This window comes from Cyrtonyx montezumae, unplaced genomic scaffold, assembly GCF_038088225.1.
Source record: "Cyrtonyx montezumae isolate F1298 unplaced genomic scaffold, pur_monq_1.0 scaffold_10, whole genome shotgun sequence".
Classification (NCBI taxonomy): Eukaryota; Metazoa; Chordata; class Aves; order Galliformes; family Odontophoridae; genus Cyrtonyx; species Cyrtonyx montezumae.
Window position 1 is genome coordinate 29,907,631 of NW_027071826.1, and position 23,288 is coordinate 29,930,918.

Below are 23,288 nucleotides of genomic sequence, written 5' to 3' on the forward strand. Positions count from 1 at the left end.
TGTTATGCTTGGTGTGCTCTGTTCTGTAGAACCCTCTAAGATGCAGTTATCAGATGAAACACTTAATTGCCCAGAATGGCTTTGTCAGAAATGCTGAGGTGCAGTTCTATGATGCTGCTTCTCTCTTCATGTGATCCCCATGTCTCACCTCAGTTGCCATCGTGAAGCTGCTGCCTATGTTGGCTTACTCACCACGGGCTGTTTTTTTATTACCCTGAATTCGGTGAAATTCCTTTGAGATCCTTTTCAGACCTCCCTTTGTTTCTCTCCCCAGAGGGCAGGTAGTGCACTAGAGCCAGCTCAATGTTTAACTAGCATCTCATAGGTGGGAAGAAAGCAAGAAAGAAGGGATGGGAGAATACGTCACGGGTGGAGGAGGAGGGTCATGGAGAAAAATGAGCTCTCCTCAGCTCCAGGCATGCAGAGGGAAGGGCTGCCAGGGCCTGGGTGCTTCTCGGCGGGACGAAGCTCTGCTCTCTGTGGGCCGTGATGGAGGAGACCACTGGAGTCCTGAAGGAGGGCTTTCTTGTCAAGCGGGTAGGTGCTGTGGCCTCCTTCATGCTGTTCTCTCCGAAGGGGAAAACAGCCCCTGAGGGCCCCACCGGTGTGGGTTTGAGGGGCCCCTCCAGGCTCCTATGGGGGATCTGCGGGACCCACAGGCACTTACTGCCCTCCCACGAGTTCCTCGTGCTCGTGTTTGCCTGGAGAGAAGGGAGGGAGCTATCAGCATGGCTCAGTTATCAGAAAGACGGGCACACCTCTGCAAAGAGCATGCAAAAATATTTCCTGGCAGGGGCTACGTGGCAGCAGGGAAGTGGCTGTGGAGAGGCTGGACTGAGGTGCTGGGCACAGCTCGTTTTTCAGTGGACACTGTGCAGGCTTTGTTATTCTGTATGGGAGGATGGGGTACAGATTATCCTTACTTAAGAGACTGAGAGCAATACAAACATAGGAATGTGTCCTAAGTAGCAACTTTCTTAGACACTTCCAAGTTCCAGGGTAAGAGGTGAGAAAACAACTGGGCAGTGTGACAGGTTTCAGCCTTTCCCAGCACTTCTGTCCACAGAACCGAGTCAGCCATCGCAGGGACACCAGGGGGTGTCAGCAGCCTTCAGAACCCCAAGACTCAGTGACTAATATGGTCTTTGCACGCTCCGAATGCAATTCAAAGGTTTGTTCAAAGCTTTGCCACGCCTTAGGAAATGCTTTTCTGCACTACGTGTCTGCGCTTCTGGTGCTAACATGATGGTAATCCTTGCCAGGAGCTCTGCTGGCAGGCCAGCTGCGGGCCACATGCGATCTGAGCTGCTCCCCAGTGCCCCTTCCATGGAGTAGGAGGAGCAGTCTCTGCTCCTGGTCTTGTCTCCAGGCTGTGGTCGTGCTTCGTGGCTCTTATATGGCTATAGGGTTTGGCATGGAAAGCCAAGGGACCATGTCAGTGAGAGGAACAGGGCATTGTCACCATGCTGAGCTGAAACTACAGAAAGTCTGTGAAGTTTGATAAGAAAAAGACCAGAGAGAGGGTGAATGAAGGGAACTGAGGGAGGAGGGAACAAGAATGGGAAGAAACACAGAGAAAAAAAGAAAAGAAAGGGCTGGGATCAGGTAAAAGAAACAGATTCCTTAAGAAGAGAGTAGATACAAGAAGAAAGTTGCAATGGGTTATAAATGACCAAATTAAGTATTATAACATTTTCTACTTACTAAGTAAACTATATGAGAATCAGGTAAGGTTACAGAAAAAGAAGGGTAAAATCACTTCCTGAAAAAGAGGAAATCTCCAAGAAGGAAAGAAAAAACCATAACAAAGGAAAGACTGCCAAGGATATTTGCAACAGGTGAAAAAGACAGTGAAGAAGGTGAAGGGAAGAACAAAACCAAGCTAGACAAATCGTGTTTAGTATAGACTCAAAGGCATTAGTTCTAATGTGCTTTGGATTTTAGAGACTTGTTACACCTCTTTTATTGGAAATTGCTGAGCTTCTCCTTTACTCATAGCAAGTTAATGGGCTTTGATTCCTGCCACAACTGGACCTTGCATGTTCCTTCCTCCTGGCAGTGCCCACCTCTCCCAGCGTCAGAGCTTCCTATGCTCGGCACTTTGCCTGCAGGCCATGATTCTCCCTGGTCCATAGAAAGGCAGCCAGCTCCCTGCACCTCAGGGCTGGACAGAGAACTGAGCCTGCTGGTAGCCCACCTCACTCATTGTGCTCTCCTATGCACTTGGGCAAATGGCAGCTGGGGGCTATTTATGGGAAGGAAAGAATAAGTATTTCATTCTGTATAACCTTGAATGCTTCTGATAGCAGCCTTCATTCAGTATTTTGCCAGTGAAGAGAATAATTCCTCTGCTGGAAGCAGTAGCACAGGGAATGCTTCAGCCCAGGAGGCTGAGGTAGGCAGCCTCCCAATATCAACAAGAAGGGATGCAAGGAACAGGCAAGTGACCCTTCTATTCTCACTCTGTGATTTTATATTGATGGAGCTGTGTTATTTCATTACTAATCATGTATTTCAGGGAAAACAGGACTCACAACAACTTCTCGTGATTCCTTTCAGTTTGTTTTTGATTTATAGTATTTCATGAAAAAGAAGGAAAAAAAAAAACAATTTCCCGATGCTTGTGTTAATATGTGAATTTCCTTCCCTCTAGGGTCATATTGTTCATAACTGGAAAGTAAGATGGTTCGTTCTGCTACAGGATAAGCTGCTGTATTATAAACTTGAAGGAGGCAAGAAGGAGTCTTCTCCAAAGGGCAGGATCCTTTTGGACGGCTGCACTATTACTTGTCCATGTCTGGAATATGAGAACAGACCGGTATGGCTGGAAACATGCATCTCTCCTCTATGATACTCACTTTCTAATTTCTCCCTTATCTTTCCCCTCCCCTTGATTTCTTTGATTGTTACAACCGTATCACTGGGGTATGTATTACCAGAAGTAGGTGCAGCCAAAAGCAAACAGCCATTTGCAATGTAACCAGGACTGGAAATTAATTCCTTCCTTCTGTCTTTGTCATCCCCGTGCTCAAATCTGGGGCACATTCATCTAAACAAAGTTTCTCTGGCACCAGAACAAATGCACTGGCATACAAGTATGTGGACAGTGGACATAAGCAGCTCAGTAAAACCTGAAAAGGATGGGGCAGAAATGGCAGCTCATCAGCTCAGTAGTTGTCCTAAATCCATCTGTCTGCACGGATTGCTCCTGCCCATTTCAGATTCCCTTTTCCATCCAGTGGTAGTTTGCTGCTGTGGAAAGCTTCCAGCAAAAAGGCTGTGGAAGGGAAAGTGCCTCCTCTGCTTCTCCGCTCACTCGTGGACAGCTGTCACACAGACCTCCCTGGAGTGAGGCCAGAAGGAAATGACTCTGTCAATTGCTTACTATTTCAGCATTTCTTGTGGCAGAATGAGCCTAGAAAGAGAGCCTGTAGTTGTTCAGAAACCAGAGATCTGGATGTGAAGGCTCTGTGGTTGGCAGAACACTGCCATGTACTCTGGAATCTGGGTGGTGTGTTTTCTTCCAAGCTCATACTCCATGCACACAAAACCATGTTTGTAACTGATAACTCAGGGGTTTAGGTTAAAAAAATATAATAATAATAATAATAAAACCATGTAATCCCCTTCCCCCCCGCAAAAAAAAAAAAAAAAAAGCCAACAGAGCTGTGCTCAGCATCCTTCAGCCAAATTGTTTCTTGCTACTACCCAGGCAGGATGCCATAACACACTAATTTCTCCTGGATCAGTGGTGAAAGAAGCAAAATTAAAGTGAAGAACAAGAGCTAAAGATTGTTTCTACTTTGCATTTCTCTCTGCACAGTTACTCATCAAACTAAAGACAAAAACCAACACAGACTATTTCCTTGAATGTTGCTCTAGAGAAGAGCGAGACTCTTGGGCTTTGGACATCACTGGAGCCATCCATGCTGGCCACCCCGTGCAGGTGCAAGAGCTTCACAGAATGAAGAACTCTTTCAAACTGCTAGAGAACATCAGCCTCCAGTAAGTGTTCATGTTTTCTCCTGCTGCTGTTGCTGTGTTCTGCAAAGCACCTGAGCTGCTGGATGAGATGGTGAAGGGAAGCTTCTCTCTCACAGATCTGCTCCTTCATCACCAGAAGATTCAACACTGGCTGTTCCATCCTGAGTTTGCACGCATTTTAGCTGAGGCACAGGAATGCACTTCCTCCTGACCCTAAGTTTTGGGTGTATGGTGGTTCTGTGCAGGCACATCACTGCTGGCTTGAAGGCTACTCAGCTACAGAGATATTCTGGCTGGGTGCTCTATTATCTTGCAAGTTGTAATGTCGCAGAAAGAATGAGACAGGACTTTGTGCACACCATACAGGTGATCTCTCAGAGCTGACAGACAGAAACCTGGCTAGGATTTTTAGGGTATGCCATATTGAACAAGAATTTCTATTAAGAAATGGAAAAATGGCATGAATTGAATTTGCGTTGAGAAAGTATATGGAATCCAACTCTAGCTCAATTTGAAGTGCTTTGAAATGAAGGATACATTGTAAGGCATCCTGCTTAGTGCTCTGCTTTGGGAGAATAGTCTTGCTACACCATATTTAGCTCTAAGGGTCAGGGAGGTGTCTAGGTTGTTTCACACCTTTGTGCTGGTAATCATCAGGTATCGTAGGAGCAGACAGACGCACATGGTGATTTCTGCCCATCTTTCTAGTTATGTAACTTTGTCCTCTGATCTCTTTTACAGCCACATAGTGGATAAAATGCGTGACAGCAGCACTGGAATTAAGCTGACCCTCAATGTGGAACAAGGCAATAGATACAAAGAGACCTTCACAGGTATGCCTGCTGCCTCACCTCTGAAATGTTGCAGGGACAAGGGAGCTACTACTGCATTGTTTTCATGGTGGGATTGGTTATGACCCAGTGGAAAGTATCGGTGCAGATGAATTGTCCAGTGCCTTTTTTCTCTTTCTCCTTGGTTATATGGAAGCCCATAGAAGACCCGTTGCTTTTGTCACCCTTGCCATTACACTGACAGCCTTTTTGATGGTGCCGAGGTGGTTCAGCAAAGGAAGGCTTGTAGGGCAGGAGACAATTTATCTGCCCTTGGAAGAGCATATTCCCTTGGTCTGAAAGCTGCCTTTCTCCCCACAGGATCCGCTCTGGTGGACTGGCTCATCTCCAACAGCTTTGCCGTGTCACGGTTTGAGGCTGTCACCCTGGCCTCCATGCTGATGGAGGAGAACTTCACCAAGCCTGTGGGGGCACGCAGCACCGGGGCCATGCGCTACAGCGACCTCTCTGAGCAGTTCCTTGACGACTCCACCGCATTGTACATGTTTGTAAGTGATGTGGCTGCCAAGTGGCAGCTCCTCTGCCCTTTGTTTTGATTTTGGGCAGAAGTAAAGGGGTCATGCACAACATGCTCCCACAGGCAGAATATGCAGGTGTGAAAACAAACAGAATAAGCAGCTCTGGGCCTTCAGTAGCTTAGGACTGGTACTTCTACTGGAAACAAACTGCAGGGATATGGAGAGATCTACAAATCAAGTAACTTGGTATCAAAAAGGGTGCAGAGCAGAATTTGCTCAGGAAGAAGTAGCTAAAAGCAGATCAGTTAAAATAAAATGCAGAATCTTGTACTTGAGAATGCATTTAGATTGAAAATGAGTGTGGACCATCTTTTCTGTATTCGCAGGCTGAAACCAGTAAGAAAATGCTCAGTTCCAAGGAAGAGCTACAATTTAACATCTCAGAATTAAGTGGCACAATTGTGAAGCAAGGATACTTGGTGAAACAGGTAAATATAGACTTTGAAGGATCACTGGGAAGCAAGAAAAATGACAGCTCATACAGTTCAGTGGAGAATGAATGTGTTACACAAGCATGGCGGTATAGCTGTATCCTGCAGAGTAGATCTTGCCTACCAACACTATTACCAGAGATCATGAAGTGGAGAGTTCCTGGTTATAAATACGTGAGCTATGGAACTTGCTGTTCTGGCAGGATTAATTGGATATTCTGTATGTGCTGAGTGTATACTGATAGGCATGAAGCTGCAATCAAGAGTCCCACACAAACTCCACCACAGCTGTTACAGTCACACCAAGTGGATTCACTGTTCCTCTGGTTTAACTCACCCCATGGGGATTTTCCAAGCAGACATGATATTCTGGGGATCACAGATGAATTTCAAAGCAGAGTACATTGGTTTTTTTGCATGAAGTGGACATTAACTTATGAACAGTTGCTCAGACACTCACACTGATGCCTTGGTGGGGGTGAGTCTTGTTTTTTTTCCAGACATGATTACCTGCCTGTGGTAATTGCTTATAGGATCCCACCCTTACTCTGCAAGACTTAGTTTCAGACCTTTGCTATGAGCAAAATGAGGATCAGTTACACTGGGTCACAGCAGAACACAGCCACCCGCAGGTGGAACCCCACCTGCACTGCACAGTCACATTGAATTGAAGTTAAGAGCAGGTGTAGTAATCACTTGGTCCTTTCACTCTTCTTTCTTGGTTTCCAGCACAAGAAAGAATTAAAAAAAATGTTAAAGATGATTATGAATAAGGAATTTGAATGGTGTTAAGCAGAAAATCCTGGGAGTTGTTATAAGTCAGAAATGTCTTTTTCTTTGTTGGCTGCAAAATATCTATTTTTTGTCACCTATTGAGGCTTCCCATACAGCCTGCATGAAAATGGCCACTGCAGGATGTATGCCCTGGCAGTAATGTTAATCCTTCCATTTTGCAGGGACACAAGAGGAAAAACTGGAAGGTGAGGAAATTTGTTCTGAGAGCTGATCCTGCTTTCTTGCACTACTATGACCCCACTAAGGTATGTGAACGGGGAGTTGGTACCATCAGCAATCTTCTTGCACATCTAAATATCATAATGAAAATTCAAGACAATTATGCTACGAATATTTCTCTCTCCAAAATCTCCTTCTGGATTCTTCTGTTGATTTCCTGGGAAACAAAGCCTCACTGGCCCTACCCTCGGAGATTGTCCCCATATGATTGTCTGTTCCTGCATCCCCCATCTTTTCCCCATTGAGATTCCCTTTCCTTAGATGTAGGGCAGCAACCTTGCAGTTACTCTTTTGCTGCACATGCACAATCTGTGACAGGGACACAATCCTGCAGGGACTCTTCTAAGGCTGTAGTCTTTCTGGGTGGGCACTCCATCACTTGAGAGCAACACTGGCATTTCCTCTGTTCTTTTTACATTCTTAAATAGGGTTTGCTCGATCTCAAAGTATTTACAGGAATTTCTTCCACTCAGATTTAGATTTGCTACAGGAATAGGAGAGTTTACCCATTTATCTTCATGGATGTAACCATTGCAGTGAGAGTGAGCCAGAAGGTCATGTAGATCCATCAGCCCCTGATACACAGGGTACCACAAAGCTCAGGCTACTAAGATAAACATGTATAGGAGAACTTAATGTAATTTTTAAAGAAAACAAGCAGACTGACAGTTTTAGATCTTATGGACCTAATTTATTTATTTATTTATTTATTGTTTGTTTGTTTTGCCTGCTCACTTTTGGGGGTTTTGTTTTGTTTCTTTTGCTTGGTTGATTGCCTTTTTTTTTTCTTGTTGTTTGTTCTTTGCATTGCAGCTTGCCCTTGCAATGCTATACAATCAGGCTGCAGAGTATGAAGTTCAGGCACAAGATCCTTTCATCTTACAAGGGAAAATAGTCAGATTTTTCCCCATGCAAGCTCAGTGAAAAGCTTCAAGCTAAAAACTTGCATATATTTTTGTTTGTTTTAGTATGGGCTGCTATTGATAAAACTGTGCATAAGTTTGAAATGTGACAGTTAGCCCGTCCTTTGTGCTTTTATTTAGTCTTCACCATTCTCAACACTAACAGAGAAAGTCTGAGGCTGAAACAAAATAGTAACTCATCAGTAACATGTTCTGATTTTTATTACTTGGATGTTTTGTATCCAGAAAGACCAGTGTTGCATCTCCACCTCCTGAAAATAATTGGTGCGGTCTGGGAAATTATTTTGATTATGGTACTTTGCAGCTATGTCTCATCTCCCTTATGCTGTGTTTGTTTGTTTGTGTTTTTGTTTTGTTTGTTTGATTGATTGATTTCAGGAAGAAAACAGACCAGTAGGTGGATTTTCTCTTCGTGGCTGTCTTGTCTCAGCTTTGGAGGACAATGGAGTCCCAACAGGTAAAGCAAGAGCCTCTAGACTTTGCTATGTATGTGTTTATGCGATAGCGTTACAGTCGCTGGGAGTGGTTTGTGGTTTGGCTGGCTGTACAAACCCAAGAGCTAGCCTTTCTCCTCCCCTTGCAAGAGACAGAAAAAAACATGCAATCAGAAATCCCCACACTGCTGGAATGGGCTGGGCCCTACCAGAGAGGATGTTGTTTGTCTGTTTGTTTGTTTTTAATTGTTTCTGCGTATGCTGAGTGCTCCCTTTTTATGGACTTCTGTTAGTCAGATATACAGGAGTCTCAAGAAACACATCAGTATTCCAGAGTTAACAGCTAAAGAGAAAATGCCTTTTTGGATGTTACTGGACTCAAAGTCCTGAGGAAACCCCTGACGCTGTCCCTTTTTTATGTGCCTTCTCTATTTGTATATATTCTCCTTTGGATCTGAGAGAATCCAGATTTAGCAGAGACAATATGGCTTTAGCTGTCTTGTCTGTAATGAAATGGCAAGATCTGATACCTTAATTCACTATGTTCAAATCCCTCCATATTAAGAATTTGTATCAGCTGCAAAACAGTTCTCTGAACTTTCCTGATCTGTCACATTCTTTTTCTTGGTAGGAGTGAAGGGCAATGTGCAAGGCAACCTCTTCAAAATCATCACCAAAAAAGACATTCATTATTATATCCAGGCCAGCTCCAAGGCAGAGCGAACACAATGGATTGAGGCGATCAAACCACTGACATGAGTAAGATGGACTCCACGCCAAATGACGTCACCTTTGTGACCAAGTTTCCTGCTCTCTTTGTCTGGGAGTGAAGTTTTTTTTTTCCTTAGACATTATATTTTTGTTACGCGTATTGTCACAGCACGTAGCTGGCAGATCAGAATCTTAGGTGGCTGGGAGTCACATAGGTCTGGAAGAATTTACCATCTAACCAGACAAAGAACAACATGTGGATACAAATAAAGATGCTTTGCAAGGAAGCAGTAGGACAGACTATTTCAAGCTGGAAGAAAAAAAAGTCTTTTGTACAAGTATTCAGTCTGTATCTGACAGATCCAGACTGCTTTATTCTAAAGCAGAAATGTCTTGCTCCTTTCCCCTTTATAAAGGGTTCATCATCTTAACTAGTTCAGATGGACTGAATCAAGGTGCATGAACTGAGTCACAGTCATGAAAGGCCCTGGAGTCTGAGGCTGCCTTTCTTGATACATTGTGATAAAACCTTGTTCAAGCTTAGCTCTGGTGTCATTAAACATACTTCACACACACAAAAAAAAAGTTCAGTGCATTTGATTCTCTTGTGCTCTTTAGATAAAACGTTTCTCAGGGATCAGTTGGAATATGTGCAAATAGCAATCTCATAGACCATAAAATTAGAGTACTATGGAAAGTGAGAAATTGTCCATAGTAGCAGAGTAGAACTTGAATATATGAGATGATCAAAACTTCCAACTGAGCTGCTGATATGATATTTTTATTGGATTTCTGTTATCTGAGTAACAGTATCTGCAAGATTCTGCAGAACTTAACACTCTAAAGACAGAATACTTCCCTAAAATCACAGAGGAATTTGGTAGTCCTCTATCCACAGAATCATCTCTCTCATATTTGTTTATGTATTATAACTGCCACATATTTAAGACTATTTTCTAAATCTGCAGTGAATTAACAGCACAACATATGCATGCATTCAAATACTTATAAAAGCTGGTAAAGAAGTTTGCTAGCAAAGACAGTTTTAATCATATGCAAAAATGGATAATGCAGTTTCAGCTACACATACAATTTCATAGGACTGGTCCAGAGAAGACTGTGAAATCCACAACTGTTGAAACTTTTCGGTTCCTGAGAACTCTACTTGCAACAGTCAGGGATGGTTGTAATGCATCTATTACTCTGTACTGTGAAACACATATAGCTTTGTGCTGATTGATCAGAGGTTCCTGGACAAGCAGTTCTCTCCTGATAATGTGAGCCTTGCTCACACTGGGGCCCTCCAGACTGTCTTATTCACTTCCAAGGATATCTCCCACTTCTCCTTTCCCAGTCCCACTGCCTGCATAGTGCTCAGTTCTAGTCACAAGACTAACAGCCACCACAATGGACTGAGCTCCATTAGCTGGTGTGGGGTTAGGGAACCTTGAGGATATGAAATACTGCCTAGCATCAGAACTCTTCTAATGTGAGAGACAAAGAAAGTATCTAAGTAGAGGTCCTTTGATTTAGCTGGACCAGACATAGCCCTGCAATTTTTGAACATGGATGAGAAACAAAACAAAACAAAAAGCAGTGTATTTCAAACATATCAGCAAATGAAAAAAGACAGTTCACTTTCTCCAAAATCAACGAGGAGAAAAAGATAAAATATTTCTCAGACAGATGAAAGTACATTTGTCTCTGTTCTCTGGTAATATTGTGAACTCTTTTTTTTTTTTCACGCCACTTTGGTAAGCTTGACATCGCCTGTGATCTGCAAAGCTTTCACCAGGTTCAGGGGCTGGATGCGGTGAGTGAAGTCACAGAGCTGCCGTCCATCAAGCAAAACCTTTATTTGCTGATGTTCACATAAGAGCTCCATCTGCAATGGAAAAAGTCAGGGGAGGGTGTTAGAGACTAGCAGCTGAGCTGAGTTCAGTGAGTGTGAACTTAGAACCCCTGTGCAATAGGGAAAGTGAAGCACAAAGTCTAACAGTTCCTCTGAAATGCCTCTAATAAATAACCTACTCTATGCTGAGGTAGTACTGTAAAACTCTTTATAAGAGAGCTCTCTCAGTAGAACTAGAGAAATACATGAATCTCTCCTGCGAGGGCTTGAACTGTTGTTCTGTGTCATATGAGAATACACCATTGCTGTTAACCTGTCAGTTTCAGTAGTTAGTCATACACACAGCTCTCAGCCCTTCTCCCCTCCACCCTATTCATAGTACCCCCAAAATTACCTTAAATGTATCTCCTGCTATAAATGGGAAGTAGGGTATATTCTTCTCTTCCATCCCCCACTTCCCATCAATTCGTGCATTTCGAGTGATGGACTTCTCACTAAAGTTAACTGTAAAAATCATCCCAACGTCTTTATTTGCATCCACTGGATCACAGAGCAGAGTCACTGAGAAGCTGAAAAACAATTACACAACAACGTAAAAGGATGTGGGGAACGTAGCAGACGTCTACAAAGACTAGAGATAGCTGTTTATTTCTTCTCAGATTGAAACACAGGAGGCCTAAAGAAACTGCACGTAGGTTTAGAAGCTGCAGAAAAGGCTGAGTGTAGGCCATGCTTTCTTTCTCCCAGTTTCTAGCAGGATACTAAGAAATTCCAGTTTTGTCTTCCATCTCTTCTGAGTGAAGTCAAACAAGTATTGGTGAGTGACTGAATTCTAACATTTCATCAATGGAAGTGCTGGAATTAATTGCCAAACATGAAAAAAAGTAATGATAGCACATTTGCTGTCATCTAGATTAAACAGTGCAATGGGTGTTCACTTCTTGTGCCAAAACTACTATTTTTCAAATGGTTTTGATTCCAGCCACAAGCAGACAGCCTAAATACAAGTTTTGAGTTGAACCTGTTCTTGGGAGAGAAACGCCATTTCCCCCCCCCCCCCCCCTAGTTCATATTAGATGAAGGCAAGGAGTAGAAAATGGTGGAGGAGCAGTCAGAAAGGTCTAACAGTGAGTTGTTGCTCTACCTTTTCATCTCAGCCAAGGAGCAGGAAAATTAAATAGAGCCATAAACTATGAATCTCTATGACTTCCTTCCTCCCAGAGACACTAAAAAAATCTTTTGAATTTAATACAGAAAAGAGCATATGGCATGGATGACTTCTCCATCAGCCTCTTTACCTACCTCTTGGGGTTGGAAGGTACCATCCCTATGACAGTGATCTTCATGGCAGGTCTCAGTCCGCCTTTAATTTCACCAACATACTGCTCCACCTACAGGGAAGAGGGGAAACGAGCTGCAGCAGGTCCCCTCTGACAGCTTTATTGTATTTTGTATGTAAAAGAGAATTTGTGTGGATCTGCATTTCTCCCATTCACTCCACTGGAATACCAGAGCTACATTTGCTTGTTCCAAGTAATTCTCTGGCTGTTTTGAGGGTCAGTGGAGGAACTAATAGAGACAATGGCTGGCAAGGAAGAATAAGAGAACTTCAAAATAAAGGAATGGGGGCATTTAGAGTACTATAGCATAGTGTGTAATCACTCCATTTGCATCATTCTTGGAGTGAAGCTGCTGTGAAACACTAAGAGTTATTAGCAGTTTGTGTAACACTGATAATTTTCTAAGCCAGTGCACAACAGACACTCTCACAGATAACACACTTTATTCTTCCAGTGTTCCAAAGAAAAACTTCATTTTTTTTTCTAGAAGACTTGCACAGTGTATATATATATGATTCAGTAATTTGGCTATTAGAACAACTACATTTGCATGGAAACCCATGGGCTTCCATTCAAGTGTACACTGTTGTGAGTGTTTCATACATGTTCTCAAATTCAGATGATAGGAAAACATGCCCAGTGTTACAATTTTAAATTATTGAGTGCTAGCTTACTTGATGGGAACACAAATTCAGGATGGAAAGCATCTCACCTATACTCCATCTCCTAATTTCAATATACTACCTATACCTTTTGCTAAGACAACCTCAAGCAATTCTTTTCCCTTCTTGACATTTAAATCCAGCCAACATTTACCACATCCCAGATGTATTAATAAACCCCTAGCTCCTACCAATGCCAATGTTGGAAGAAATGGATGAAAAAAATCCCTTCAAAAGTGTCACCAGTACTGATGATCGTTAACAATGTACCCTTGCAGAGCTGGGCAGGTAACTCAGCAGGTGTGTTATGAATTCTCATAACAAAAGCAAAGTATCAGCCACCTGATATTTTTAGGTCAGGGAGCAGCTCCGCAAGTAAGGAGAGTGGCTCTAAGTAGATACTTAAAATCAAACTGGATAAAGCAATTTCAGAATGGATAACAGAGGCTAAGAGAACTTCATCATACAGGTCCTATGTCACATCACAGCTCCTTTCTTGCCTGTGCAAGATGTTACCCCAAACTGAAAGTACAGGTTGAGAAATAGTTGGCGTAGTGCTGCACCATAGGAAGTAGAGTCAATCAAGGCATATGGGATCAGACTAGAATAGATCAAACCATAACCATAAGGTCTCAGCACTTCCAGCTCTTCCAGCAGCTCAGGGGCTGTCCACACGCAGTCACTCAGTTGAAGCTGAGTTGACAGTATGAGTGAGAAATACTCAAGATGCCATATAGCCAGCAGTGAAACAAGCTCCTGCAGCACCTTGCAGGGTGTACAGGTGAGTCCCAGAGTGTGTGCAGGGACACGGCCCCCTTCCCTTCCCATATTTTCCATTCAGGAGCCCTGGGAACCCCTTTGCTCACTTACTTTGGGACACCTCTCCTTCTCTGTCATCACTGCTGTGCCGTACACACTGCCCTCCGTTGCAGCAGGCGTCCCTGGAGGAGCTTTTCTCGTGTGATGACAAAAACAAACAAAAAGCCCAGAATAAAGGGAGGATGTCGGGAGAGGGGGTGAGTTATCTCTGCCAAGCAGCATCTGGACAACACCCAGCCAAGCAGCTGAGTCACAGCCCACATGCCTGGGCGCACCACAGCCAAGGGTGTCAGCAGCAGCATGGAGCACCCTGCTACCCACCTGGAGGGCCAGGCATATCCTGCATGTCTGCATGTATGTACTGTAGAAGTACTTACTGGTGTGTGTGTGTGTGCATTTGTTTATGTAAATATATGGGGGCTGCTCTGAAATTAATGCCTCCTATTTTGTGATGTTGGTCCATGACATCAGGTGGTACAGCAGCAGGGGTTGAACTTTCCCACCAGTATTCTGTTACATTTTATTGCTATGTGACAGACAGTAGAGGGGCAGCCAGACAAAATGGCGTCTGACATTGAAGTGCATATGAATCAAAGGTGCAGCATTGAATCCTTCCATGGAATTAGCACTTGCTGAACATTTATGGAGACCAAACAGTGGATGTGAGCACAGTGAGGTGGTGGGTGATGTGTTTCAGCAGTGGCGACAGCAGTGTGAAAGAAAAGCCATGTTCCAGATGGCCATGCAGATTTGAACAAGTGCAGCATGCAGGCTCTTGTTCATCGCTGGTGAAAATGCATAGCTAATGGTGGTGACTGTGTTGAAAAAGAGTGTTTTGTGACTGAGAATTTGCTCTATCAAATGGTGTTACTGGGGTTTGTATCTGCTGGAGTTTCCATGGAAATTTATAGTAGGCATTACTTTTGGAGTGACCTACATAATACATGTAAGTATTGAGTCTTCTTATAAAATACATTTTTATTCTCCTCCAATCCTCTTTCAAAGGAATGAATGTACATATCCCTATAGAAAGCAGGAGAGAGGCATACACACAGTGATATGCACGTACTCAAGGGATAAAAAAACATGTATGTACTTCTCAGTGCACACCTTCTTCACACTCTGTAAGGATGCATCATATATTCACTCCTTTGAGAAAGGGCAGAAATGGCATCAGAACATATAGTTATCTTTACCAGTATTTACACTCTGTGTACACGCAAACACGCTCATCCAACAGGTATACCTGTCAGCCCCCACCATCATTAGCTTTAACTTTTGCTTAGTGCTGACGAAGTTAGGCGGTTGGAACACGCGATGTTTGAAAGCTCCTTCCAACCGAAGACTTCTAACTCTCAATGTCCCTTACACACGCGCGCCCATAGGCGCACGCCGTGTATATACAACACACACTCGAGGCCCCGCGCACCCGCCGTAAAGCTCTGCCGAGCCGCACACGCTTAGGGGGCGGGGCTTCTGGGCAAGAGCCAATCAGAGAGGCCCAAACTCAGGGCGGGCGCTTAGGCGCCGCAAGGCTCCCGGAAGAAAGATGGCGGTTTGTTTACCTTCTGCCCCGGCCCGGCCAATGGGCGCGCGCCTTCCGTGCGTGGTCAGCTGACGCGGCTTCCAAGATGGCGGCGGCGGGGGTAGCGGTGCTGTGGTAGAGCCAGTGCTGCCGCGGTGCCCGCCCCGCGTGTCCTCCTCTCCAGGTGCGAGGCCGCGCTGGGAGGATGCATCCCTTCGGCAAGGAAGAAGCGGCCTCGCTGCAGCGGCTCTTCGAGTTCTTCTGCGAGTGCGTGCGGAGCGGGCGCTGGGAGCTGGCGCGGGCCTGCGTGCCCCAGCTGGGCCGGTGGCGGGGCGACGGCCCCGGGAAGGTGGAGGCCATCCTCCAGGCGCTGGTGGCCTGTCCCGCCGCGGTGAGGTAAGGAGGTGCCTTTGTGCGCAGTGTGGCCGCTGGGCTGCTGGCTGCTGGAGGCCGGCAGGGCGTGGGGGGCGGAGGCGTCAGAAGTAATTAAGTGAAATGTGTAAGCAATGCCAGTATTCGGTGTTCTTTTCCTGCTAGAACTCTTCTTCAAAAACTTGGCCGTCTTTATAATGCATAACGAATTTAAAAACCAGTCAAAATAAGCTCTGACTAACCGTTTTCCAGGATTTAAGAATAGGGAAGAATACTGCATGATCTGGTGTATACGTGTTTATTGCTTTTACAGGTGCGAACAGAATTGCACCCCATGGAGAACTGCCTGGCTTTGGCTTCTTGTGATGGAAAAATGGCTTGCAAGGAATCAGGTACAGAACTTAGTTCTAGCTGTCTTTCAAGTGTGAAATGTCTTTCCAGTTACTTATTTGAAACTGTAGGTTTTCCTGCTGTTGATGGAATCGAGCTTTCAAGGTAGCTGGAGATGTCTGTTGGTTTTGCTTTTAACAAACTTCTCAAGGAACAACTGTTAATCTCTGAAAGTGATCTTCTCTTCTGCATGTTGAAGAATAAAAAGTAGGGTTTTCCTTGGTTCTTTCCTTGGGAGATAGAAATTGGCCTTTTATTATGATTTCCATCACTTGAAAGCTTGAGTTTATCAAGTTCTGCATTTGTGAGACACCCTTCTCACTTAAGTTAAAAAACGGTTCTAGCATTAGACAATTCTTTCTAAGCTTTTCATGCCATGGGAGTTTAACGTGCTTTCTATATCACTGTTTTCAGAACAACAGATGTGACTTATTTCATGAGTGAAAGAGAAACTAACCATTTTCCCTATTTGTCTTTGTTTTAATTTGTATGCTGGGTAGTACAAGTATGTTTGGTGGTGTGTGTTGTTTTTTTTTCTTTCATATTCGCTTGTCACAGCTAAAAGCTTTGCACTTCCTTTGTTATTTTAATGAAAGATATCTTTAATTGGTGGTATTGCACTTCCTGCAGAAGTGACATTTATCTCGATTCCAATGGAATCCACTGGTGCAGCAGCAGATCCTAGATGTGTAATAGTCTTCAACTGAGAATTAGGTATCTTCAGAGAGACATTTGTATGCCTGTTAATGAAATAGCAAACATTCAGTTATGGTAGCACAGATAAATAAAGCTTGTATTGGTTAACGTCCTCCCCATTCTTTTATATTGTTCCAGAAAACTGTACCTGTTGCTCTTCAGAGAGAAACAGAATTTTTATTGTTCTTGGAAGAACTGCAGAAAGATGTCTCTGAAGAAGTCCTGAAGGTGAGCTGTTTAGCATATCCAACTTCTTGTTAGTTATGCAGAATGCCCAATGTTTTGGGGATAAAAAAAACCAAAAGAAAACCCAACCTGATGTCTGTGTATATTTCCATCTAACCTACAAGGTCATAATAGATTGTACCCTTGTCTTGTTGCACAGAAAAATGAGATTAATCAACTTCAGTATTGTAATTTCTTTCAGAGGCATAATAGTAGATAGTTATCTTTTGATCCAGCAAATAATAATAAAAAAGGGCATTGTGGACTAATCTTCTTGTTTTGCTGAGGTAGAAGAGGGTGGTGCATCTGCCATCCTGTAGGAGCTGCTAGTGTGAACTAAGATGTTGGTGTAAGCTTACCTATGAGCACGTGACCAATGTAGCGTCGTTGTATGTTGCAGATTTCATTATGTTTTGTTATGTGTTCAAACATCCATTCTTCTAGGGGGACTACTGGATGATTTAGACTGTTAATGGATTACCTAGTTAATTGGAAGTTTCCAAATTGATTTATCATCTTGCTCTCAAGTTTATCCTACATATCTTTAGAAAAAAAACCCACCATATTATCTACAAAGTCCAGAAGGTGTTATCTTCTGTTCTTTCTCTGCCAGGAGCTGTTTGAAGCATTTGTGTGCACCCAGAGCAGACGTGCTGGAGACATGAAAAAAGGAGATGACTGTTCTCAGAGATTCAGTTTGAATGTTGTTTCTGCTCTCCGAAAGCTTTTGCTACGCGCCCCACAGAGGGCACAAGCCCTGCTGGAATTCTTCCAGGAGGAGCAAGGGACACACAGCCCCTCACTCCAGCAGTACTGCTCTCTGCAAAACATCTTCGTTGAATTTCTTCGTGACTCCTTGAAATCTCTGCAGAGGTTTCAGTGCAGTTCTGAGATTTCAGAGCTCGATCAAAGAGAACTAGTAGATATAATTTATTCTGTTCTCAGTATGGTGACTTTTGAGGTGGAGCAGCACCAGGCTGATGAGTTGCAGCACCTATTCAGGGAGCTCCTGGATGTATGCTGGGCTGAGGGAAGCCCGCTGAGGGAAGAGAAGCTACTAAGCTGTATGCTGAGGAAGCGGAGTCGTGGCCTGTTAAACCTATATAGCAGTGTTCTCATAGAAAAAACAAGAGAAAAACTTCTGGTATCAAAATCATTAGTAAAAGGTATGTTTTTTTTCTTTCTTTGGTTTTGTTTCTTGTTCAACAATCCTGTTTAGGCATTAAACAGACACGGAATCAGGCAGTGTTCTTGCTGAATGCCTTAACTTACAAGCCATGGAGTTCTGTAAAAGATGATGCTAAAATGACTTAAAGCAAGGATCTGACTTAGGAATACCAGGTCTCATCCTACATTTCTGCAATCTGTACTGCCATTCTGTCTGAGCATTTCCTTCACCACCCCATATTGTGCTCCATTTTTATTTCTTGAGTCTTTCTCTGCTGGTAGGAGATTGGCAGTCCGTGTGTGTAAAGTTCTTATTGGTTCAGTTCCAGCTCAGAGTGAACAGTGTTGGAGGATGTTTTGTTCCAGGCCAGCTCGTTTTCCTCCAATCATAGAGACTGCTGAAGGGAAGTTCAGGCTGGTGTGGCGTTGCAGATTGGCATTTCTGGTAATAACTACAGATAGGGCTTCCTTGTAGGACAGAGAAATAGGTATGTGATCCCATTCCTTCTTAGTGGGAGTAATTGAATTTTCACTTTACACGCAGTTTGTGCTGGATGAGGCTTTGCTGGCCCTGCAGAGCAACATAGTGTCTCAGGACAGAAGTGAGAATTTATGCAACGAACGGATAAGATCTGAATGACAGGAGAAAGAAATGTACTGTGACCTGAGCCAACACAGGCAGCCTGTGTGCTGCACAGGCTTCTGCTAGGTTTTACAACTGTCCAGTATCCTGGTTTCTTTTCCATACTGTTTCTTTTGTACCATGCTTCTTTCCTTGGTTTTATCGTGATCCAGTAACTGTATCTGAGCATCTTAACTGTTAACATATAGCTGGTTAGCATTCAAGAAAATGTTGAGGATTTGTTAGTTTAAATTAACAGCAACTCTGCTTCTTCTAAAGATACTGTTCTATACTGGCAGACAATCCTGTGATGTTTTTTAGGTTCATCTGAGCAGCTGGATACAGAGCGAACCATGATGACTTTATTCTCAGATCACAAAGAGGCTTCTTCATGGAAGACAGCATATTTCTACTGCTTGAGCAGTAGCAAGCACTTTCTGGAGCAGATTCTGGTATGGCCATAAAACCATACAGGGAGAATCCCAATGGAAACTCAAGTCAGTCCTTATATCTGGTGTTGCACAGAAGCATTTCTATTCTAATAGTGTTTGTTAGGATTCACAACTTCAAAGAACAAGGAGTTGACTGATAACTCCCCTACTTCTGGCTGCTTGATAAATTCCAAGCATTCAGTGAGATCTTTGGAAAAGCCCATCTGCACGCAGTCCAAATATCAGATGTTCAGAATTTTAAAAGTACTGCATTGCTCCTGTTTTTATTTGTTATGCCTATTGATTTACCCCATGGCCCGGATCTGGTTGCTTAACTTTTCTGGTGCTAGTAGCTGTGGCAGTGAGGCTCAGGAGTTGTCAAGGTAAAACTTTGTATTTTAAGGAGTGTGAAGTTCTCACAAAATGTATTCTGGTAAGAATAAAGTTATTTGAGCATATTTACGTTGAAGGAGTAGAGTTCAGGTAGGCAGTAACTGCTTGAATGTGGATTTATCAAGTTGAGCATAGCTGCATTTCTTATAAGAAACTTGAATGAGCAGTTTATCTGTAATGCTCTTGACAGAGATGTAATCCATAGAAAGTAAGCATTTGAAATGATGATTTTCTTTTCCTTCTGTTTAATTGAAAAGCAACTTGACAGTATGTGAAATACAACCTCAGGAAAGTTCGGGATGCAAAGCTTCACTATTTTAGTGAAGCTAATGTTGAAATGGCTTCTTACTTACATAACCCATTTATTGTGAAGTATTATGAATCTTTGCATCTTGGAAAGATAAATGCTTCTCCCTTTTGTTTTCTAGGTGACAGCATTAACTTTGCTGAAAAGGGAAGACTTTTCGGGCCTGAGCAGCTTATTGAGGAGAGAATTCAACCCCCTCAGCCGCCTCTTGCTATTGCTGGGCTGGACTCACTGTCAGAGCTTGGAATCAGCAAAAACATTGCTATGGACTCTTCACAAAACTCAGGTAGTCAGCAGAAAGCAAGGGGAAATGTCCCAGTCTGAATTCAGTGAACACAGTTTCTGTGCTTAGGTTGTTAGCTGAATCTCTGTATTTATTTACTTTTTCTTCTGTGCTTTGCAAGGAAAAAATTACGACTTCAAATTGTGAGAATCTGAATTGCCTATTTTCTTTAAATGAAGAAGTAGAGAGTTTTCAGTGAGCGTTTTAATCTTCACAAAAAGGAACTTAAAACTAAGATGCTACAGTTGCGTGTAGGTAATGGAGTTGGATGCTTTTCTTGCTACTCCTCAGCTGTGATGGGTGTATGATTGTGCAGGTGATCATGAAGTTTATCTCACACAAGCTGTTCAGCCCTTTGCTGTTAGCATGAGAGGAAGACAGGCAGTAACAGTTGTTGACTAGTTTTGAGAAGAAACAGGGGGTGTTTGATCAGTGTCACTTCATCCAGTGAATAGTTTCTGGATGGTGATTGACTGTAGTCAGAACTAACCTGTGACAGGGAGCTTGGAAATTTCCAGTACCCATTCTCAAATTAATGTGGTCAATCACAAGATCTGTCTTTGCTTGGTTGTCTTCCTCAAAGGGGAAGACTGACAGTTCTAAATCTGAAACTGTAGGTGCAATTCAGGTGATGGTTGCTAGAAGGCAAGTGGCTTGAATGACAGGTGATGAAACAGGGAGCCCTGTGCTCCTGGATCTTTGGGGCAGATCTGGCATGATACTGACTTAAGGAAGTTACAATCTAGCATCTGTTCAGTAGCCTCTGCTAAATGTATGCCTTGAATTTGGTTTTAACAGTCAGGCGTCTGCAACAGAAGAGCACACGGAAAATGAGAGTGAGTGCTACGTGATTAAGTCTAGAGGTTAAAGTTTGTTTTAAGAAGTTTTGGTTTTTTTTTAGTTTTGTTTTTGAAAGCTGACCTTGAAAAGCTAAGAATTCACCTTTGCACAGTCTGTAAATGAATTGTGCAGAGGTTGATGGATTTTGATGTTCCTTCAGAATAGCCCTTTTTTGCTGCCTTTCAAGTGCAGAAAATTGCTGATTTTAGTACAAAATTATACTTGGATAGCAGTCTTATGAACCCCCCATATCTGATGTGTGCTTGTTTTTGCTGTTTGGTTAGAGGATTTGTTGTAAAGGGTTTCTTTTGTTTGTCTTTCCATTTAGGATCTGTGCAATGATTCAGTACTAAAAGATTTCTGTGATGGGCTGTGGGCTCAAGTGGAAGTTCTTGAATGGTGCATACAGCAAAACAGGTGAAATAAAAGAACGTTTTCTGAGCTGTCTTGCTATAAAGCTGCCTGATTGTTAGTTGCTTTTATGTGTACAAATAGAATTTGCACTCTCTTTTGTGAATCTTGACTACTCATTTTCTAGTGATTGCATAAGACAAGCTCTTGAAAATACTTCATGGGCATTCCTAACATTATTTAAGTTTTTAACTGCTGATTTGGGTTCAATCAAATCACAGAGGGGTAAGTACATCTTTAAACATGGCTGAAAGAAAGATCTGTGTCACCTCTTTGTCTGTTCTCTCTTGCAGTATTACTATCCCAAGAAAGGTTCTTTTGCAACACTTGCACAGTCTGGATTGCCACACTGCAATATACTCTCTTCATCATCTCACTGATCTTCTGACTTTAAATGAAGAGGCTGTTATTGAGCTGCTTCAAAAAGTTCCTGCCAGAGACCAACAGCTGCAGGGTAAATTAATAGAATAATGAGAACTCAGGAAAACCCCTGATCCACCAAGTGTGTCCTGTTCAGTATTTCTTCCAGGAAGAATCTATTCTTTTGACCTATTTCTGTAAATAAGGAGGATGTGTTTATTGGTTCTTTTAGGATATAGAACTAGAGATCATGTGGAAATTAGTTTAGAATCCTCTAGGAGACTAAATTGTCTCCCAGAAAGGAGTTATGAGATCTCTTCAATTTCACAAGGACATCCCTTTGAAAGAACCTTTTTAAGGTAATAGGATTTTGCACATGCTGAGAAATGTATACACATTTTCTACTGCTTGTGTTACAAAAGTTGTATAATGGTTTTCCTCTTAGGTTACCTGAAACTGAGTTAATTCTAAAACTGTCTTTTGTTATTCACTGTTGCTTACGTGTTGTATAACAAACGCAGCTTGATGAGTGTGTATTTTGAATTTTAGCTATTTCTGCACTTCAATTTAAAACCAAAGGTCAAAACCAAATGAAATTGGTAGTGTCTCATACTGCAACACCTTCATTTGTAAAAGATACAAAATGTTTTCTTTTTTTTTTTTTACTTCCTTTTCCAATTAAATCCTATCAAATCTACTTAAATCTCAAGGTTTACCTATTTTCTTTCAGGCTGTTTATATGTCCCTCTTTCCTCATTTCTTTCATTTTCCCAGTTCAGTGCCTGGAACTGCCTGATATTGCTGGTCATGGTGGTTCACTTAGAAGTGACTGTCCTTACATGCTTGCTTGCAGCTGATGTCCAGTTTTGACTGCTGTTGTTTTAATATTGTTTTCTGACAGGGCCTCTTAGTAATGGTTCCAGAGTCCTGCCTTTTGAAAATATTTGGTTTGGTCAGCGTTAATGATAGGTTGTTAATCAGTTGTAACACTTTTAATTCTTTTCTGTTTGTGAAGGATTTATGACAGAAGTCAGACAGGAAGAGGCAAGCCTGTTAAATCTTCTGGGAGCTATGTGACTGTAGCAAATGAACTCTAGCTGTAGTTTCTCTTGTTTCAGATCCCCATAATTTGCAGAACTAGTTAACGAAGGCAAAATTTCAGTATTCAATCTTTACAGTATTATTTAGATAATTGTATGAACACAGTTGAATAGAATGTCTTTTAAAATAATGTCTTGAACTTTAAAGGGAGGATTGGAGTAATGAAGTTTTAATTTGTCTGATTTTATAGTGTTAACGGGCATTTTTCTCTTCTCATCCTACTCTTTCCCTTCTCCTTGCTGACTCATCTGTCAGCTGCAGTAGTGAAACTGAAGTGGCAGACATCAGACCTCTGTCTCCACACACTTGAGTCCACTTAACACAGTGGTGTTGAGAGCTTTTCAGGTCCTACCTACCAGTGGAGATCTGGTGCATTGTAGTGGTACTCTGGCTATGTAAATTCTGAGAACAATTCATGCTTGAGTGTTTTCTCATTTGTCTGCTGCTGGTGTTAACTGTTTTCACAGCACTGCTGCTTTTCAGAATTGCATTGCTAGAGAATAGGTGTTCAACTGTATGAGCTCTCAGGGCTTTGTTTTGGCTGTTCCACAGTTTTTGGGAGAGTTGAGGCTGGTGTTATTTTTCTTTGAAACCATGTTCTAGTTTTGTGGAGGACAGTATCATAG

At 42.6% G+C, this 23,288-nt stretch overlaps 3 protein-coding genes across 6 annotated transcripts in view; 2 read left to right on the forward strand and 1 right to left on the reverse strand.

Moving 5' to 3' along the window:
- Positions 1-354: 354 nt before the first annotated feature.
- PLEK2 (pleckstrin 2) lies at positions 355-9,690 on the forward strand. The gene is made up of 9 exons (XM_065754260.1): positions 355-537; positions 2,654-2,818; positions 3,824-4,005; positions 4,726-4,817; positions 5,136-5,323; positions 5,680-5,781; positions 6,741-6,824; positions 8,100-8,178; positions 8,787-9,690. The coding sequence occupies exons 1-9, from the start codon at positions 490-492 to the stop codon at positions 8,912-8,914; spliced, it is 1,068 nt and encodes a 355-aa protein (XP_065610332.1). The 5' UTR covers positions 355-489; the 3' UTR covers positions 8,915-9,690.
- Positions 9,691-9,706: 16 nt separating this feature from the next.
- On the reverse strand, positions 9,707-13,797 carry LOC136060108 (galectin-related protein-like). The gene is made up of 5 exons (XM_065754403.1): positions 13,591-13,797; positions 12,021-12,109; positions 11,113-11,287; positions 10,450-10,751; positions 9,707-10,018 (listed from the first exon to the last, which is right to left on the reverse strand). Exons 1-4 carry the CDS (start codon positions 13,759-13,761, stop codon positions 10,608-10,610), a joined length of 579 nt encoding a protein of 192 aa, XP_065610475.1. The 5' UTR covers positions 13,762-13,797; the 3' UTR covers positions 9,707-10,018; positions 10,450-10,607.
- A 1,400-nt stretch (positions 13,798-15,197) lies between these two features.
- The window catches only part of ZFYVE26 (zinc finger FYVE-type containing 26), a 41,448-nt gene continuing 33,357 nt past the window's right edge, over positions 15,198-23,288 (forward strand). For 3 of the 4 annotated variants that reach the window (XM_065754417.1, XM_065754435.1, XM_065754427.1), the window contains exons 1-8: positions 15,198-15,460; positions 15,750-15,828; positions 16,661-16,750; positions 17,361-17,913; positions 18,858-18,988; positions 19,789-19,953; positions 21,119-21,207; positions 21,495-21,655. In XM_065754417.1, coding sequence (XP_065610489.1) covers positions 15,270-15,460; positions 15,750-15,828; positions 16,661-16,750; positions 17,361-17,913; positions 18,858-18,988; positions 19,789-19,953; positions 21,119-21,207; positions 21,495-21,655 — 1,459 coding nt within the window. In that variant the 5' untranslated portion in view covers positions 15,198-15,269. Of the gene's footprint in view, positions 15,461-15,749; positions 15,829-16,660; positions 16,751-17,360; positions 17,914-18,857; positions 18,989-19,788; positions 19,954-21,118; positions 21,208-21,494; positions 21,656-21,895; positions 21,921-23,288 lie in introns of those variants that run through there. The other variant, XM_065754442.1, reaches the window with a different exon arrangement.

Bases quoted from the DNA above. Each gene is read 5' to 3' on its own strand.
- LOC136060108 (XM_065754403.1), bottom strand. From the start codon at position 13,761: ATGCTGCTTGGCAGAGATAACTCACCCCCTCTCCCGACATCCTCCCTT. The intron at 12,110-13,590 runs GTAAGTGAGCAA...TCTTCCCTGTAG, and splicing joins AGAAGGAGAGGTGTCCCAAA to GTGGAGCAGTATGTTGGTGA. The intron at 11,288-12,020 runs GTAGGTAAAGAG...ATTGTTTTTCAG, and splicing joins GTACCTTCCAACCCCAAGAG to CTTCTCAGTGACTCTGCTCT.
- PLEK2 (XM_065754260.1), top strand. From the start codon at position 490: ATGGAGGAGACCACTGGAGTCCTGAAGGAGGGCTTTCTTGTCAAGCGG. The intron at 4,006-4,725 runs GTAAGTGTTCAT...TCTCTTTTACAG, and splicing joins CTAGAGAACATCAGCCTCCA to CCACATAGTGGATAAAATGC. The intron at 4,818-5,135 runs GTATGCCTGCTG...TTCTCCCCACAG, and splicing joins ATACAAAGAGACCTTCACAG to GATCCGCTCTGGTGGACTGG.